General features: G+C 42.2%; 1 protein-coding gene across 4 annotated transcripts in view; it reads left to right on the plus strand.

Moving 5' to 3' along the window:
* The window catches only part of GRIK2 (glutamate ionotropic receptor kainate type subunit 2), a 440,357-nt gene that overhangs the window by 154,082 nt on the left and 267,410 nt on the right, over positions 1–18,865 (plus strand). For all 4 annotated transcript variants that reach the window (XM_083497629.1, XM_083497626.1, XM_083497628.1 and 1 more), the window contains exon 3: positions 15,143–15,319. In XM_083497629.1, the coding sequence (XP_083353755.1) occupies positions 15,143–15,319 (177 nt within the window). The remainder of the gene's footprint in view (positions 1–15,142; positions 15,320–18,865) is intronic.

Consider the following 18,865-nt stretch of genomic DNA (forward strand, 5'->3'; position numbering starts at 1 on the left):
GCTCATGAAGTGGCCGTGACTGTGAGGCAGAGCCTTTCTTGCACTAGATAAATAATGTATTAGGCACAGTGTGTACTGAATAATGTTGTCAATCTTGAAATGGCAGTTTTGTTTTACTTTGGGAGATGTTCAGTTATTGGACAGGGCAAAAGCATGAACCTTCTGTAATGAATAGCCCTGTGACTGTGAGTTGTCTTAACTATTTGTAGTATTGAATTTTGAATTGTTGTAACCCATGCTTGGACCTGATGGTGAAGGGTGGGTAATACATTTACTGCTGCTACTGCTGCTGCTGCTACTACTAATAATAATAATATCAGTAAATTAGGATGATGGAAGTAGCTTTCTCAATTGAACTGTTTTGTCTTTGCTTGTGACTAGTTCCTCTTTGCTGTTGAATCTCAAACATCCCCAGATTCTGAATGTTCTGAGACACTGGGCGGTATTCGACTAAGTTTTACTCAGAGTAGACATACTGAAATTAATGAACACAACTATGTTAGGCCCATTAATTTCAGTGTGTCTACTTTGAGCAAAACCTAGCTGAATATCACCCATTGACTTTGTTGATTGATGTTGGACCACTTGTGATGACCAACCAGCCCTTGAAAATAATGCTGACTACTTATGGCTATTGAAATTCCATAAATATAGGAGACGTGGAAGCTCTGCAAGTGTTGCTAACTAAAACTCAATTAGATTTTCCTGTTTTGTTTTTGTTTCATGATTTAAATAGAAATATTTCTTGGGGAAAGGAAAAAAAAGACTGGTGGAGAATCAACGTTGTTTCAGCACACTTGGGTCTCTGCCTAACAGGTCAACAACAACAACAACAACAATTATTATTTATACCCCGCCCATCTGGGTTTCCCTAGCCACTCTGGGCGGCTTCCATCAAAAGATTAAAAATACATTAAAACATCAGTCATTAAAAAACTTCCTTAAACAGGGCTGCCTTCAGATGTCTTGTAAACATCATATAGCTGTTTATTTCTTTGACAACTGATGGGAGGGCGTTCCACAGGGTGGGCACCACTACTGAGAAGGCCCTCTGCCTAGTTCCCTGTAACTTCACTTTTCGCAGGGAGGGAAGCGCCAGAAGGCCCTTGGCACTGGACCTCAGGGTCCGAGTTGAACAATGGGGGTGGAGACGATCTTTCAGGTATACTGGGCTGAGGCCATTTAGGGCTTTCAAGGTCAGCACCAACACTTTGAATTGTGCTCAGAAATGTACTGGGAGCCGATGGACGTCTTTCAAGACCGGTGTTATGTGGTCTTAGCAGCCACTCCCAGTCCTTAGTCTAGCTGCCGCATTCTGGATTAGGTGTAGTTTCCGGGTCACCTTCAAAGGTAGCCCCACATAGAGCACATTGCAGTAGGCCAAGCGGGAAATAACTAGAGCATGCACCACTCTGGTGAGACAGTCTGTGAGCAGGTAGGGTCTCAGCCTGCGTACCCAATGGAGCTGCCCTGGACACAGAATTGACCTGCACCTCCATGGACAGCTGTGAATCCAAAATGACTCTCAGGCTGCGCACCCACCCACCCCCTGTCCCCCAAGAACAGTACTTCTGTCTTGTCAGGATTCAACCTCAATCCATTAGCCGTCATCCATCCTCCAACCGTCTCCAGGCACTCACACAGGACCTTCACGGCCTTCACTGTTTCCAATTTGAAAGAGAGGTAGAGGTCAAGTTCACACTGGAAGCTTTGTGCATGGTGGAAGGGATAGTGGCCTTGTATTACACTGCCATGCTGGTTTAGTACTTGGGTACCTAGTACTCAGAACTGCAGCTTTGTCTTTGTTTGCAAACAATCTGTGAAGCTTCTTTAGAACTGCATGCCATCCACATAAATGCAAATGGTCAGGCTAATCCCTGTTTGAACAGATATTTTCTTTCATTAAGAATCTAATGGTTAAGATGGTTAGCAGCTGATATATAATTATTATGCAGTAATAACCACTAATATGATAATTAGGTTTTAATTACTGCTCCCCTTGGGGGAAAGTGTGAAAATCTGTTTTAGGGTGGAAAGTATGAATACGTATCTCTTGTGATTCATTTGCTTCTGAAGTCAAACATCTTCTATGCATCCTGAAAGTGTTATAATGTGCGTTGGAGATGACATACAATTAAATTAAACTTTTGAGTAGTTCTGAACCTTATCATTTCTTATCTGGGCACCTTCAGGAGACACAGGAATTGACTTGAAGGACAGAATAGGTTGAATAAGAGGGAAGCAAAAGGCATTTAGTAGCTTGGAAATGTTTTGATGCCTTAGGAAGAGCTGGAGGTAAGATCTTTATTTTAAAAAAATCAGATTATGTAGAGACAGTACTAGACTAGAACAAAACCTAATTTGCTTTAGGATTTAAAAGGAACATCTCAGGTCTTGATGGAAAATTTTCTTTAGAATTGTTTTGATTGATTGTCTTATTTTATGACTTCTAATGTGCAAATATTGAATAAACTTTATTTATTTATTGAAAAACATACTTTACTTTTCCAGCAGCTCAGGGCAGTTTAAAACACATTTTTGAACTAGCAACTTCCTTAGGAAACCGCGAGAAACTGTTCAAATCAATTATGTCATTTTAATAAAAGGTAGTGGCATATGTGGTTTGTCAGTTTAGCCCTGCTAAAACCAGAAAGGCTGCATCCCATTAAATAGAAGGACTTTAGTTTGACTGGGTTTCCCAATGATATGCTTTACAAAATTAGCTAGAATATAGAGCCACTGCTAAACACTGCCTCGTTATAACAGCAGGGCCAGTTCTGTCACCAGGGAGAGTGGGGCAAATGCTTCAGGCAGCAGATCCCAGGGGGTGACAGCTGTCTGTCCATCACTCTAAGCTAGCCTGCTGCTGTCCTCAGGTGTGCCCATCACCAGTGTTGAAGTAAGATTCAGCTGTCAGTCTGTTGGATTACGTCCTTTGCCTCAGGCAGCCCAATGTATTGGGCCACCCCTATATAAAAGAAACACACTCTTTTATTAGAGAATGATAGCTGGTTGTATATAAAATGGTATATAACAAAATGCTGACCCTTTGTTTTGTGTGCAGCACTTACTCTTTCCACCTGGTATTGTTATAGAAGAATGATACTCTACCCTGTGTCAGAAGAACACATTTTCCAAATAGGGGGGAAAACAATTATACTATCCTTCTGCACGCCAGGGATCCAAGAAATGCTTTTATTATTCCAAAGAGTGATTGCTCATTAGATTTTACAGTGTTTGGAAGTTGTTTTCATTTAGGAAGAGAGATTGTTTTAATAAAAGAAAGATACCCAAGACTCAGCATAGCAGTTATTCTCTCTGTACATTGTGCACAGCAAATAAGAAAACAACAGTATGCTCAAGCACATATTTTGACTTCTTAGGCACACTGCGTGTTATTTTTCTTCCTTGTTTAGGGAAAACACTCCCTTTGTTTCAGTGTAGAAGAGTGCTCGGTTTAGTGTCTCCAAACATATGGATAATTTTGTAATTGTTTGTGTGCCAATGTTGATGCCAATTAAAACGCACCACTTACTGCATCAGAATATTGATACAAAGCTGTCTTCAAAGTTGCACATTACAGCATCTTCCAGCACATTGTGTGCGTCCACAAAGCTGCCTTAATGCAGGCCAGATTATTTGTCCATTCTAGTCCAGCGTTGTGTGTTCTCCAGTGCCTTGAGCAGAGAAAGGACTTCTCCATCACCTGCTACCTGATCCTTTTAACTAGAGATATCTGTGATTGACCCTGGGACTTCTTGTTCTCAAAACAGCATATGTTCCTCTCCTGAGCTATCCTTACTGTAAGGACATCAAGCAAGAATCAAGATGGAAATGAGAAGGTTGTTGCAGTCACAGTTGCTAGAAATTCAAAAATTACACTTAGAAGAAGGTGAAAAAAAGGTTAATCCATGAATAGGTTCCTTGGCATCAGAGTCTACAACATCAAGCTTCTATACACCTCAGTCCTAGAATACATACCTGGAAGGAAGAGGTAGTCTTTAGGAATCATGGTTATGGGGCAACTCTTGTGGTTAAGGAATCAGGAGGGAAATATGGGATTGTACATTCCATTTCACATGAATCCCCTCTCCCTTCTGTTATAAGTGTTACATTGGCAATTACGTTACATTAGAATGGAAAGTGTGGGGTACAGTGGTGCCTCACAAGACGAAAACAATCCGTTCTGTGATTCTCTTCGTCTAGCAGTTTTTTTGTCTTGCGAAGCAAGCCCATTGACGGATTAGCGGATTAGCGCTATTAGCAGCTTTTAGCGGCTTATCTGCTGATCGGATCAGCTGATAAGCGGCTTAGCGGCTTAGAAAAGGGGGGGGGAGGAAAAAACCCCAGCAGGAACTCGCAAGACATTGTCGTCTTGTGAAGCAAGCCCATAGGAAATTCGTTTTGCGAAGCACCTCCAAAACGGAAAACTCTTTCGTCTAGCGAGTTTTCCGTCTTGCGAGGCATTCGTCTTGCGGGGCACCACTGTAATGCATTCTGGACTGGAGATGGAGGGAGTACACCATCCATTATCTAGTATCTGATAAAGTCCTTATTAACTAGGAGTTTGGAAATCAACTTCAACTCCAGTCTTATTTCTTTATAAAACAAACAGAACACAACACACTTCACCTCTGCAGAGTTCTCAAGGCACCTTACAGAAGCTAATACAGTTAAAAACAATGCAAAAGTATTAAGATGAGATGATGATGAAAAAAAACAACACATGGTTATTACAACACGTGTAAGGGAATTAATATGTGAGTAACCAGGTGCTTTAGAAGAGGATGCTCCTAGTTTCATTAAATTGAAATTAAATAATAGTTTCCCAGTTGTGAAAGGATGAAAGAAACCACAAAAGAAGAGTTGAAACCAGCACACAAGGGGAACACACACGCCCTGCAAGGCATTTTAGATCTCTTTCGTTTAGGAAAACATGACAAGTGATGGGGGCATGAAAGAGGTGTTGGAAGTGGTGTTGGAAGAGTAGATAAGGGAGATTTATTCCCCTGCCTCTTATGAGACTTCACAGTTCCTCAGTGCAATTGATTGGCAATAGATTACAGGCAGACAAAAGACAGTACTTGTTCACAGGAATGTGGAACTTGTGGCCCTCCAGAAGTTGTTGCACTACAACTCTCATCCTGTTTGACTATTTGCCATGCCAGCTGGGACTGATGGGAAGTGAAGTTCAACAACATATGTAGGACCACTGGTTACCCACTACTGACTAACACAGAGTTGCTTTAGGTAGGTATCTGAAGAAATGTGCATGCACATGAAAGCTCATTACCAAGAACAAACTTAGTTATATATTTCTATAGAGTTGATTTATTGAATTGATTAATGATCAACAATGTAGGTGAGGATTATGTAAATTCATAGAGGTTAGGTCCATTGTTGGCTCTTAGCTATGGTGGCTGAATGGAGCCTCAGGTTTTGAAGGCAGTGTGCTACTGTCAGGATGCTGTCAGCGGCTCCTGGCTGGTTGCCCAGGAAAGTATAAAGACAAGGAAAAGTTTATTCCTGTCCTTTTTTATTTCAATCTTTACAGAGAGAGGCTATAGAACCCAGTCTCTTGGATAATGGCGTTTTCCTGAGTGAATCTTCATCCCCCGTCTCTCCCACTTCGTCATTTGTTACTTCTACGGGTGCTGCTATGTGCCCTCCATCTTTGAGCTATTTGCTCCCCTACTTTTAAGGCTTGCTGGGTTCTGGGAGATGGAGGGTCTGGAATGCTTTCTAATGACAACGTGACAACCAACTGCTGCTCCAGCTCTGCCTGTTCCTCCTCTCCCATTATTTCCCAACTTTCCCCCTCATCTGCCTCTGAGCTGTGACCTCCCGCAAACCCCTGTTGTAAATCTATACTGTCTTATTCTTTTTCCTCCCTGGAAGGATCAGGATGGGGAGGTGGTCTCCACCATTTCTCCTCTGCCCAGTCCCTGACAGCTACTGAACACTAGTTTAGAGTAAGAGAATAGCAGAAGGCTTACGCTTTCACTTACAGCTTTTGGGATTCCTGGTATGATCCTTACACACTCCTTAAAGGGCCCAGCCCACCCTCTATATTTTTAGCCGGTCCATGTTATAGAATAGGGGTCAGCAACCTTTTTCAGCTGTGGGCTGGTCCACCGTCCCTCAGACCATGCGGTGGGCTGGACTGTATTTTGAAAATAATAATAATGAATTCCTATGCCCCACAAATAACCCAGAGATGCATTCTAAATAAAAGGACACATTCTACTCATGTAAAAACACGCTGATTCCCATGACCATCTGCGGGCCAGATTGAGAAGGTGATTGGGCCGCATCTGGCCTCTGGGCCTTAGGGTTGCCTACCCCTGTTATAGAACAACCCACTAAAGTTTATTGTGGGTACACTCAGCAGGGAGCCATGCTTTATAACCATAATGCACAGAGTTTTCATCCGGAACTCAGTTTTGGCACCTCTGGTGGGTGCCATTGCCATTATATGAGAACAAGGGAGGCATTCATGGTGAGTCCTGGCACCTCTTTTTTCTAGAAAAATAGCACTGATAATGCTATTCTGGCACTAGCATTTTAACAGGAATGCACTATGGGTCTATAAAGTTTCTGAAACAGTAATGTCTGAAGCCACCCTGAATGTATGAGCTGAAAGCCATTTGTCTGCCCATATGTTCACATGTCCACCTTTAAGCGTTCAGTAGTATACACCCTTGCACAGAGATATTTGCTTTGAATGATGGTCCTGCTTGTCTTTTAAGTGTGGGATAATATTGCTCCCATTTGCATGAATGTAAATACCACTCTGTGACTGCATAACAAAAAGCCTCATTAGCATTAGGGAATCCTCCATGGGCCTGGAAATGGATACTTAGAGAAATGGTCTATCAAGGAAAACATAACCAGCTACCCCTTTGCAAGCATATCAAAAACCATTATGGCCTGAAAAGAAAAGATTGCCAAGCTAAGTGGTTCAGCAGAACCTGCTTTGAAATTCACTCTTTACCACCACTGATGGGGAAAAATGCTGTGCTGACAGAGAAGTCTGAATCTTAAGGGCTCCCCAAAGGATCATAATGGACTGGTAATCAAAATCCTGTTTTCTGTGTAAGCATTAATGGCTCAGGCTAACCAACATCTGCAGCAAGTGCATAGAAGTACCATAGACAGGTAGCAGTAAATGTTGTGTTTGTTTCTGTACGATGACTTGTCTGTCGATTGTCCTGATTATTCTGTTTTGGTTAAAAAAGAAAGGGGGGGGGGAGAACCCAAATAATGGGTGATACAGAGAGTTATGTTTTCCAGAAGCAGACTTTACAGAATCATGTAAAAAGAGCTGCCACACAAACCTTGAAAAACTGAGAGTTGGGTTCCTTTTGCACTATATGAGCCATAGAGACTCTTTAGAACTCAGTTTTAAATTCCAGGGATTCACAAGATGGTGAACAAATAGAAAATCACTGCAAAACTTTAAAAATGCCAAAAAATAAAACAAGCAACATCAGAAGCTAATTATGTGGCAGAAACTCGAAATCATATTAATATCTAGTATGCTGAACTGAACTGTTGACAGATTCAGGTGGGTAGCTGTGTTGGTCTGACGCAGTCGAAATATATAAAAAATTGTCCAGTAGCACCTTAGAGACCAACTAAGTTTGCTCTTGGTATAAGCTTTCATGTGCATGCACACTTCTTTAGATACTGTTGAACTGTTGAGAATGACAGTGCTATTTTTCTAGAAAAAAGAGGTTCTGGAACTCACCATGAACATCTCCCTTGTTCTCTTAGAAAGGCAATGGCGCCTACTTGAGATACGACAGAACTGAATTCTGGCGAGTTCTGATTGAAGGAAAGCTCAGCTTATAGAGAAAATACAGCATACACTGTCTGTGCTTATTCACGTGTTATACTGAACATAAGTAGAAGCTGTATCTACACATGTACAAGTGTCTGTGTGAAAGACTACACTCTTGCTAAATTGTATAGCTTTACTATTGTGAACATAGATTTTACACTCATTGAATGTGAAAGAACGCACACCTCTTATGTGAAAAAGTGGTGCCACTAAATACTGTACTGTATTGTAAAGCATGGATGGGGTGAAGAGAAAAAAATGTTTGTGTGTGTATATATCTATCTATCAGTGGCTGTCATTCAGAAAAGCAGGCACTAAACATGTCATCGAGCAAGCTGTGCTGTGTAAAGTGAAAGACCAGAAAGAAGATGGGGTAATCCTACTTTGCATAATGTAAATGAGCTTGTTGATTGTTTGTGGTCATGGGCCATTAATATCTTAGCAGAAGGAAACGTTGAATGGTAAAAGTTAGCAAAACTGAAAATCTGCAATACTGTTTTATTATGCTTACAGCCGTACTCCCATCAGTGTGTGTTAATTTCCACTTTTTAAAAAATTCTTCAAACCATATATATTAGTCTTGTTTAGATTATGAGTAATTCTCAAAAATGTTTATTGCAGTTTGCCCCAAGGTCCCTCTATATTGCTCAGAGCATGCACAGGAACTCTTAATGTGGTGAAAGCCATATTTCTTTTAAAATTATGGTAGCAATATATTTACACTTGCTCAGTGGAAGAATGTAGTTTTTTCCCATTTCAGCACTGGACTTTAGCAGATAAAAATATGAAGAAAAATCTAAGTAGGGTGAGTATTTTTCATTCACTTTTTCCAAAAAGAAAGAAGTGAAAAAGTAGCTGAGCCAGAATTCCCCCCCTTTTTTTTAGTAGGGTGGGTTGTTTTGTCTTGAAAGGGTTCTGGTAAATAAAGTTTTTAAAATTATTTTTGTGTACCATGCCAACCATGGGGGCTGGTGTCCATTGAGACTGGTAGGGGAGAAGTCAGGGAGACTGCCAGTAGGTGGCGGCAGAGCCAATGCCGGACAGAGGCAACTCATTCTACTTTTGCCCCCATCCTACCCTGCAAACATTTACAAGGAAAACAGCGGGACTGAGGAGGAAGCTGGCAGTCACTTCCATTCTTTGGGCTGATTATAATTTAGAAGACAGGCAAGTGTGAGCTGGTTGAGGGTAGACGAAGGCTGGTGGGACAGTGCCCCCCATTCACCCTAATAGAGCAGCCCTACTGCAAGCTGACTGCTTTTCCTTTGGTGCATATGACTCTGCAGAACTCAATTGATTCTGTCTCTCTGGTCTTTTTCTGAATCAAGATAGGATTTAATTATGTACATATAATCAGTGTATCTGAGAAAATATTTGCATACCAATCACTTCCGGACAGAAAATAAAGATGGATGGTGGGGGTGGAAATGGCTCTGTTATATAAATCCCTGTTTAAACCCCTTTTTAATGAATTTAGAAATATGTTCCTCTAAAGTTTCATAATATGTTTAAACAGGACCATTCTTTTTCACCACGGATAATGTGAACTTATTTTCAGATACCGTGACAAGTATTGGATGTTTAACTCTACACAAGTGAGGTCCTATTTTAGAGTCAGTAGGTTGAATCCCAACTGAAACATGCTTAGATTAGACCCACTGAAATAGACATGACTATTTTAATTCACATTTAACTGAGATCCCCTTTATTTCATTGGTTCTCCTTGAAATATGATCAGGTCTGTAGGCAGCCTACTGAATTAGCATGATTTATGATCTTCCAATCCATCTGGTTCATAATTACGTTGTAATGTGACATGATGTGCACGTTCCATTGCATACTGAAAGTTCATTTCTCAAAGGTTAGATAGAATCCTTCAGCCATTTCAGTGAGATGCCATTAGGAACCCAGGAGTTATACATTAGCATTTGTATCAGGTTATTTTAGCCATCTTTATCATGCCTGGCATCATTTGGAATTCATTTGAGTGTGACTGTTCAAGTGGTCAGTGGCAGCTTTCAGGTTTTATGTGAAACATCTATTTCATGTTCCCCATCTGCTAGAGAGGGCAGAATACAGAAGCGGTCAGAATGTGGTATGCATTTCTGATATGCTTTTGCATAGGCACTAGGTAGCCTGAAATACGTGTTTCAATGGGGCACTAGGAAATTCATTTGCCCTTTAAATCAGCACCCTATTAGTATCTCAAGAAGATAAGAATGGTATGGAAGTCAGTGACGAAGGGTTATCACATGTCTTCCTCTGTACTAGCATTCATAAAACACTTCAGTCTGTCTTACTAAACTTTCCTATGGACACATCTGCTTTAGATATGGCAGTGCCAAGACAACAGCTTGTGGTACCTCATGTAAAGTAATATCCTGTCATCGAGAGGGCAAACTAATTCCCATTTATGGTTACTGTATGTTTACTGTGAAATTGCAGGTAGCCAGAGATGATATAATGGGCTCAGAAGATCCATAAAATACTATATGGTAGTTTTGTGAGCACTTACTCATTTCAGTAGGGCATGCTCAAGAGGAGCTTCCCAGCTGATTGGGTCCATAAAACTTATGGTGGTTGTGGTCACATGGTCTGCAGCCTACACTATGTCAAGAAGGATAGATCAGCAAATGAGCTAATCCAACCCCTTCTACTCTGTGCCTGCCACCAAGTAAATGAGTTATATTCAACACTGGACCAGATTTCAACTTGAACAAGCGGACTTCTCCTTCATCTCTGCTCCCTTGCTGCCCACAAAAATCTCCTCCAGAGAGCTGGGTGCCCCAACAATGACTTAGAATGGAAGGCAAGAGGTAAGGGCACACTGAATGTTGGCATCGCACAGGGTGCTGTTGAAAATTGAAAGCCCCAAGTCCACTGCTGCCTGTAAACTGTTGGACATCTTGGTTGGAACACATCTACTAAAAGCAGAAGACAACTATTTTACAAACAAAATAGAACACAACACAGTTGAAACAGTTCTTCACAGTGGTGTTCAGTTATTTTGATGTGATTTTCTTAGATAAATGAAACATAGGACCCCAACATCATAAGTAGTCAGGAGGTGGTGATTCTTGCTTTCAGAAGAGCCTATTTTCATTAATATGGCACATATTTTATAAAGAATTTGGTCAGTGTTAAGGCATGTGTATTTTCTGGCATGAATTTGCAGATCTTTTGTCTAACAATTTCCAGCTTGATAAGAAACCTTGGACCACATTCCATATGCTGTTGTCCCTGGCTGCTTATTGTTAAATTCAAGGGTGGCACTAAACCACTGAGCCTCTTGGGCTTGTCAATCAGAAGGTCAGTGGTTTGAATCCCCGCAACGGGGTGAGCTCCCTTTGCTTGGTCCCAGCTCCTGCCAACCTAGCAGTTTGAAAGCATACCAGTGCAAGTAGATAAATTGGTACTGCTGCAGTGGGAAGGTAAACGGCAATCGTTGCACTCTGGCTTCTGTCATGGTGTCCTGTTGCACCAGAAGTGGTTTAGTCATGCTGGCCACAGGACCCGGAAAGCTGTTCATGGACAAACACCAGCTACCTCTGCCTGAAGCGAGATGAGCACCACACCCCATAGTCACTTTTGTCTGGACTTAACTGCCCAGGGGTCCTTTACCTTTTAACTTTTATTGTTAAATGCAGCATACAGGGTTACCATGGTCCTTGAATGGTTTTGATTGCAACCACAGTGTCATGTATTAAGTTCAAAGCTTTGAATGCAAATAAGATAGTCTTTCCATACACCAGGAAAGTGAAATGCCCTGGTTTTCGGGTGTAAAAATGGTGGATTTTAAGTGGATTTTAAGTAGCTATTTTAGATTATTTGAGCCATGGCAGTTTTGGATAAAGGTCCTATTTCAGTCCCAAAGGATGCCCTGGAAATCGGACAAGTCACATTTCTGCCTCCTTCAAGCTGTGAGACAGAGATAGGCCAGGGTTTTGGCAGCTTTTCTACTTTAGAATTGCGAGATTTATTACTTTTCTCTCTCCTTGTTTATCTGAGAACATGTGTTGCATGCCTTACTTGGTTATTAATACTGCTGTCATGAATAGGCACAACAATGGTAGGGAAAGCAACTGACAAGTTTAGATCGACTAACAAGACTCATGACAGCCTTTTGGAAGGCAGGGCCTGGTAGTATGGGGTAATTTAGTGCATCATAGATTCCCCCCTCCCCCTCCCATTTCGTAGGAAGGAAAATATTGCTACGGACATGGTGGTCAAGCCTATTATCAGTTCTACTAATGCTTGTGACTCGTGATTCTCTAAATCCAGCAACTAAGGGACAATTTATACAAACAGGAGCACAGAAGTAGCAATATATTCCATAGCAGGAAGAATGCTGTGCGTTTGTGATGGGCAGAAGTGTTGTGCAGAGCTTTTGATTAAGATGTAAAAGAACTGTGATGCTTTTCCAAGTGTACATTTCATGGGGGGTGGGGGGTGGAATCCCATTAAATTTGCCTTTTTGTTGATATGAATCTATTGTCAGTTTGGATATAATATTCTATTTCATAACCCATCCAGTGTGCCTGGATTTATTTATTCACAGTGTTATCATTGCCTCAACAAAAACCCCAAATACCCTTTTTAAAAGTCTTGATCATTTTTAACAAACATGCTTTTCCTCTCCTTGTCAGTTGGTATCTAGCAAAGGGAATAATTGCCCATGTTCTGCTGCAAAACTTTTTTTTTTTTTTGAGACTGCTGAAATCAAAACAGAATCTATCTTCAGGATGCAGTGCGATTTCAAATATCTTAGTAAATACCTTGGTAAAGCCCTGAGTATAGAGGATTGCTAATGAGACTAGAAATTCTTGAATATGTCTCTGTCCATTAACCTGCAGCATATTCATCTTCCCCTCATATTCATATGTGCATTAGTCAATTATTCAGCTTCTCTGCCCCTTTTCTTGTTTAACACCACCTGACTGTTGTCTGGAGTGACCCATTTCTTTTCCCTTCTCTCTTTATAACTTTTGTGGTCCCTTTCATATTGTCCCATTATAGTCATTTGCAGAAAATTCTTTTCCTGCTCGCTCAGTTTGTATCTGCACATTTTAAATATCATGCTCTAATCATTGGATCTTTGTGAGATCTAACGAGGTACCATTTTAAACAGCAATTTCCTCACTTTCTTTCACAGTATGTGATTTTTTTTTGCTTTCATGTAATTTCACTATCCATTTCCCAAGGGGTGGGTTCTTATAGGTTTGGCAGTAGAAAAAACAAACATAAACACTCCACTTTTCTGCTAGTGATGAGACAGGAGGCTGAAGCAAGGAGGCAGTTTGCTAAGCTAAACCTCTCTGGGGCTTTGATAATATACTAATTAGCAGAGTGATGAGGGACTTACAAAGTGCCCATTACTGCCTGTATGCTTTGCTCTTTTTGTGTCATGTCGTTTCAACTTGTTTCTCATGTCCGAATTTCATTCAGATGCCGTCCTATAAAGTGAGCCTTGACACCCACTAGATACCTTGACACATGTGAGATCCCAGAAAGAAAGAAAGAAAGAAAGAAAGAAAGAAAGAAAGAAAGCAAATCAATCCACACACAGGTTGCAAAGCCATTGAAAACAGACAGGGTCCCAGTGCTGGGTTTATGTATAGGTTAAGTAGGCTGAAGCTTAGGGCCTCTAAATCTAGGGGGCCTCACCAGCCTGCCCGCTCCCCAGTGGGTAGTCTCCCCCTCCCAAAATTATTGGAAATCAGTTTTGTCACCTCTCTCCCCCCCAAACCCCAAGACAATGAGCCTTGCCAGCTTTTATTCAGTCGCATAAGCACTACACTGCAGCATGGCCATCAACCTGTACGTTCAACCGCTGAAATATACACCCAATATGTATCAATGGAGATTTATGTTACTGCTTTATGAATGAACGCTGTGTTTTATGAATGGACTCTGTATTTTGTGAATTACCTAAGAGCCACCAATAGGGAGATCTAGAATCTGACAGCTAACCAATTGGGTACTACCAAACAGTGATTCCTATTGCTGAAAGCAGGTAACCAGCAGGGAATGCTTCAGCTCAGCCTTTGCACTGTTGACTGAACACCCCCTGCTGTGCAGATAATGGAGAAGGCTCATAAATTGTATCCCTTCTGGCGTCCTGGCTAACTCTATTACGCTGGTGTAAACCCTGGTGCACCAGGAGCCCAGAATAGCAGCAAATAAAATCCGCTCATACGTCCGCAACTGATAAGATTTGTCAACCAGTTTTTCCAAAGTCTTCCTAAAATATAAAGCTCTCTATTGGAGTCTCCAGGTCCAGTACAAAGACCATAAGAAGTGAGAGCAGGGACCTTGAAATTCCCAACAGCTGTTAAGCAAGCAAGCAAGCAAGCAAGCAAGCACACAGGTCACCTTTGTCACAGTCAGGACACCTGTGCCCTGGCCAGGCCTGCACCCAATCTTGTTTTTGTACAATCTTGTTTGTCCTCAGTAACCAAAATTATATTATCAACATATACAAGCAGAAAAGTTGTTTTCCTTCATGTGCAAGGAATCGTACAAAACAAAGTGGCACTAATAAAGAAAAGTTCCAGAGTGGCAACAGAAAGCAAACTGAAAATGCTTCTGCGGTTCATCAAAACTATCCAGCAATATCAAGTTATAGGAAAACTGGTGCTATTAACAGTAATCCTTCTAGTTGGTTAATTGGTTTGGTAACTTCCATGCACATGACGTGTGATGCTAATTATTTCCCCCAAGAGTTAAATGGTAACTAATCAGAGGCAGCTACAGTTGCAAATGGCAACAAAATATCTGTGAAAGGAAGAGGAGCAGGTTTGCTCAGGTGTGTTGCAGGTAGAAATACTGTTTGTAATGAAGTGAGAGCAGTGGTTTACTTGCTCAAATTAACAAATAAGAAAGCTTTAAGAATTCAAATTCTAGATTAAAATTGATTACTTAATTGATAAGGGGATTGTAACAAACACTGGGGCCTAATTTGAATAGTAGAGTGCCTGGTATCTGGTAGGCAGACCAGAGCACTCGTCAGGAGAGCTATGAGATTCAGGTGAGGGTCAGATGCCTTGTCAATCCCAGCAGGTCTATAACAGGAAGACCTGCGGCTTGCCCACAGTTCATGATATACATATGTATTTGGATTCCTTTTTTTGCATTGTGACCTAAGCATAACACACCCCCCCCCAAAAAAAATAACCAACCCCTTACAACCAGACATCAACAGAGCAATCTGTACATTACCTGTAAAATCTGTTGTCATGACTTGATGATCTTGGACATTTTAAGTGATATTTCCACCCTCTTGTCTTTTTATTTCTCCAGGGGGTATTTTTGAATGTGTGGAATCTGGCCCAACTGGAGCAATGGGAGCAGAAGAACTGGCCTTCAGATTTGCTGTGAACACAATCAATAGAAACAGAACTCTGTTGCCAAACACTACATTAACATACGATACTCAGAAGATAAATCTCTATGATAGTTTTGAAGCATCCAAAAAAGGTATGTTTCTAAGAGTTTTGGAGCAGGGATGGGAACCTTTCTTTTCCTCTCAGTCCCAATTGGCCTGTGAGCAACTTTCCGGGAGCTGCGCAGTAGATACCTGGTGAGCAAGGCCTGAAGCAAAAGTGGGTAGGGTATTGTGATACTTACCTCTGCACAGTAAGCTACATCCTGGCCATGCAAAAACAAGAAGTTTCTACACACATACATACATATCTACCCACCCTTGCGGGGCACTATCAAAGTTCAACAGCACATTTCAGCCCGGAAAAAAGCACTCAAAAATAGAGAGGAGGACCAGTGAGGGTTTCCAGCCCGGAATAAAGCACTCAAAAATAGAGAGGAGGACCAGTGAGGGTTACGGTCTGGAGAGGTGAGACATGGCTTGGTGGAGGGGCATGGTCTGGAGTAGGCCTGTTAGAGAGGCCTAGAGGGCCACATTTAGCCACAAGGCCTGATTTCCCTCCTGCTTTTAGAGGTTAGCCAATGGGTGCTTGGTTTCCCCATTCATTGGTTACATCACAGAAGCCAAGCCCACCTTAGTATGCTTCTTAACTGCAGCTCTGTGCACTTCTCCTGTCATAGGTGCCATGGGGGGGGGGGTGAGGCCCCCTCAAATTTCCAAGGAGGGGGCTAGTGCCTCCCAAAATTCTGTGGTGGCTGTGCACACACCCCGTGGTGTGCGCACATGGTGTGCTTACATTGTGCTTATGTTGTGCAGCCCTGGCCCCCACACGCTTGTCTCGTATAAAAATTCATGGCTGGCACTGATCTCTATAGCAGTGGTGAGGCAAAAGCCATGAGTACAGACGTCTGTTAGTGAGAGTCCCATGCTGGGCTCCTCCTGGCCTGCATACACATACAACAAAGTAGAGCAAGGTACATTATCAGTGACTGAAAGCCATGCCAATGAAAGTAATTATTTCTTCCATCTTCACAGCAGTCTTGTGAGACAGGCTTTTGATGCCCTTTATTGAGGAATGGGAACCTGAGGCAGGAAGACATTGACTTTTTTTGACTTGAAGGGGTTGTTGCCCCGGGTCTCCTTGGCACAATTCCCACACTTTGCCCACTCTCATAAGTGTAGTTTGCATAGCTTCAAAACAGCAGTACATCTTTGCCGGGCATTTCTATAAGATGGAAGAAGTTAGAAAGGAAAGGTGGATAGTTCAGATACCATGGTGCCTTTATTGTGACAGAAGTCTTAACAACCATATTGATGTTTTCAGCTGGGGCAGTAGCTCATGCTTAGTGACCAGGCAAATGTTCTTATCAAAAGTATTGTTATTTTAGACCTCAACCCAGTTAAATCACTCCACATACTTTGATTTCAGCTGGTATAGTGCTGTTGCAATAAGTTTTAATTTGGCTGTATATCAGACTGCCCATCAGCTGGATGCCTGGAATGGAGTACAGATGGGAAATTAATTAGATTTTAAAAGCACCATACCGATGAAAAATCCCTGGGCAAGAGCAGAATTTGCTGAAGATGTCATTTGAACTAAGAATGCTGGAAATGCAATCAAAATTCTTGTTAATACTTTTTTTAAGATCACACTGTTAGCTTAGAATAGAATCATTGTAAGCCACATGCAGAAGAAATGTGCCTTTCATGGGGTTTCTTTAAAAGTCTACTGGGAGGGAACAATTTGCCAGCTATCACTGCTTGTTACAGGTTCCATCTCGTAGCATTTTATTACAGGTACAAAAGGTAGATGCATTAGTGAACAATGCACTTCAAAAAAAGTTCATGCTTAGTAGTTACAACAGTGCGTGCCCATGCTTAGAAGCGGCAAACTTCATGGGGAAATTTGTATCCCATTGAAATCTGTGACAGATTTCCCACTGGTTTCTAATGGACCCAGATTGGATTGCGTCCAATGACTTTTACAGAATTGTGCCTTATACTCAAACATCATAGAAGGATGTTCTGTATTGCACAGCATGAACTGCATAGAAAAGAGCACCGCACGCCTTATTTTTACTGTTTTGTATTGTATTGTTTACTTCAACTCCTTTCTACTATTACTGAAAGAGGCTAACCCCACTACAGCATTTCAATGCTAAATTAATTTAAAAACAAAACAAAACTACCAGCCTTCTCCCTCTCACCAAAGACAGAATTATTATTTCTCTAGGAAGAGGCTCTATCTGGATATTTCTTCTAGATTATGGATATCATGTAGTTAGCAAGGAATTTAGGAGTAAATGTAGCATAAAGATACCCTCACTGAACTTGATTCTCCTTATCCAGAAAAGATGGACACATTAAAATGTGCAAATAGCACATCAATAAAATGATCCCTCCGCAGCAATATTCAATGGCTTCAAATGTAGCCACAGTGATGGTGGATTCACCTCCACAAGGTGAAAAGGAAATAATTCAAGCTAGATATCAAATTCCTTAGCAATCCAAGGTGGACTCTTCTACCGCATCGCTTTTCTCTTTGTGTGATACCTAGTGCAGGTTGAGATGCACTGAGCATTTGTAGCTTACATATCGTATTAACAAATACAGACAATAAATGCACAGAATGAGTTGTGCTAATTGCAGTACTAGGGCATTGTCAAAAGCCCTGATTTTACATGTCAGGGAAATTATGCTCCAGGCAGATAAGCTTGTGCAAATGTTTAGAACTGGGTGGTGCTGGTTAGTCTTTATGGATGCACAGGTGACTAGGTAAGGCAATGGAAACAGCAGTTTGTGAACATGATGCCCCAAGGCTAAGGGTTAGCTAATAACAAGCTTGAGTGTTAGAAAGCTAATGTTGAAGCAAAGACGAGAGTTTGCAGTGTGGATCCTATAGTCCACAAAACCGATCATGCAAATGTTTGAAGCCAAGGGAACCAAAAATGCCAAAATCCAAGTGGATGTGCTGGCAAGGACACTAGATAGCTTCTAAGCCCCATGGACATCTGTTTTGATTGTGGTAGAATCCCTGCCTCCTTTTTAAGCCTCCCAGAGAGCCACAACAACAGGTGAACAGAGATCTGTTGACACTGACAGATCACAATGTGCACATCTCTAACTTAATACTTAAGCACATACCGTATTTTTCGCCCTATAAGACGCACTTTTCCCCCTCCAAAAATGAAGGGGAAATCAGGGTGCGTCCTATGGGGCGAATGCAGGCTTTCGCTGAAGCCTGGAGAGCGAGAGGGGTCGGTGCGCACTGACCCCTCTCACTCTCCAGGCTTCAGGATGCTCTGCGCAACCCTCGGGAGACCGGCTCCGAGTGTTGCGCAGAGCTGCCTGCAGTCCCCGGCTCAGCACAGCTCTGCGCGGCCATCCGGAGCGGGGCGCTAAGTCCTGCCCCGCTCTGGATGGCGGCGCAGAGCTGCCTGCCGTCCCGGGATCAGCGCAGCTCTGCACGGCCACCGGGAGCCAGGGGCGAAGCCCCGCCCCACTCCCGATGGCGGCGCAGAGCTGCCTGCCATCCCGGGATCAGCGCAGCTCTGTGTGGCAACCGGGAGCCGGGGGCGAAGCCCCGCCCCTCTCCGGATGGCGGCGCAGAGCTGCCTACCGTCCCGGGACTGCAGGCAGAT

This window comes from Podarcis liolepis, assembly GCF_965112155.1.
Source record: "Podarcis liolepis genome assembly, chromosome: 3".
In the NCBI taxonomy this organism is placed as follows: Eukaryota; Metazoa; Chordata; class Lepidosauria; order Squamata; family Lacertidae; genus Podarcis; species Podarcis liolepis.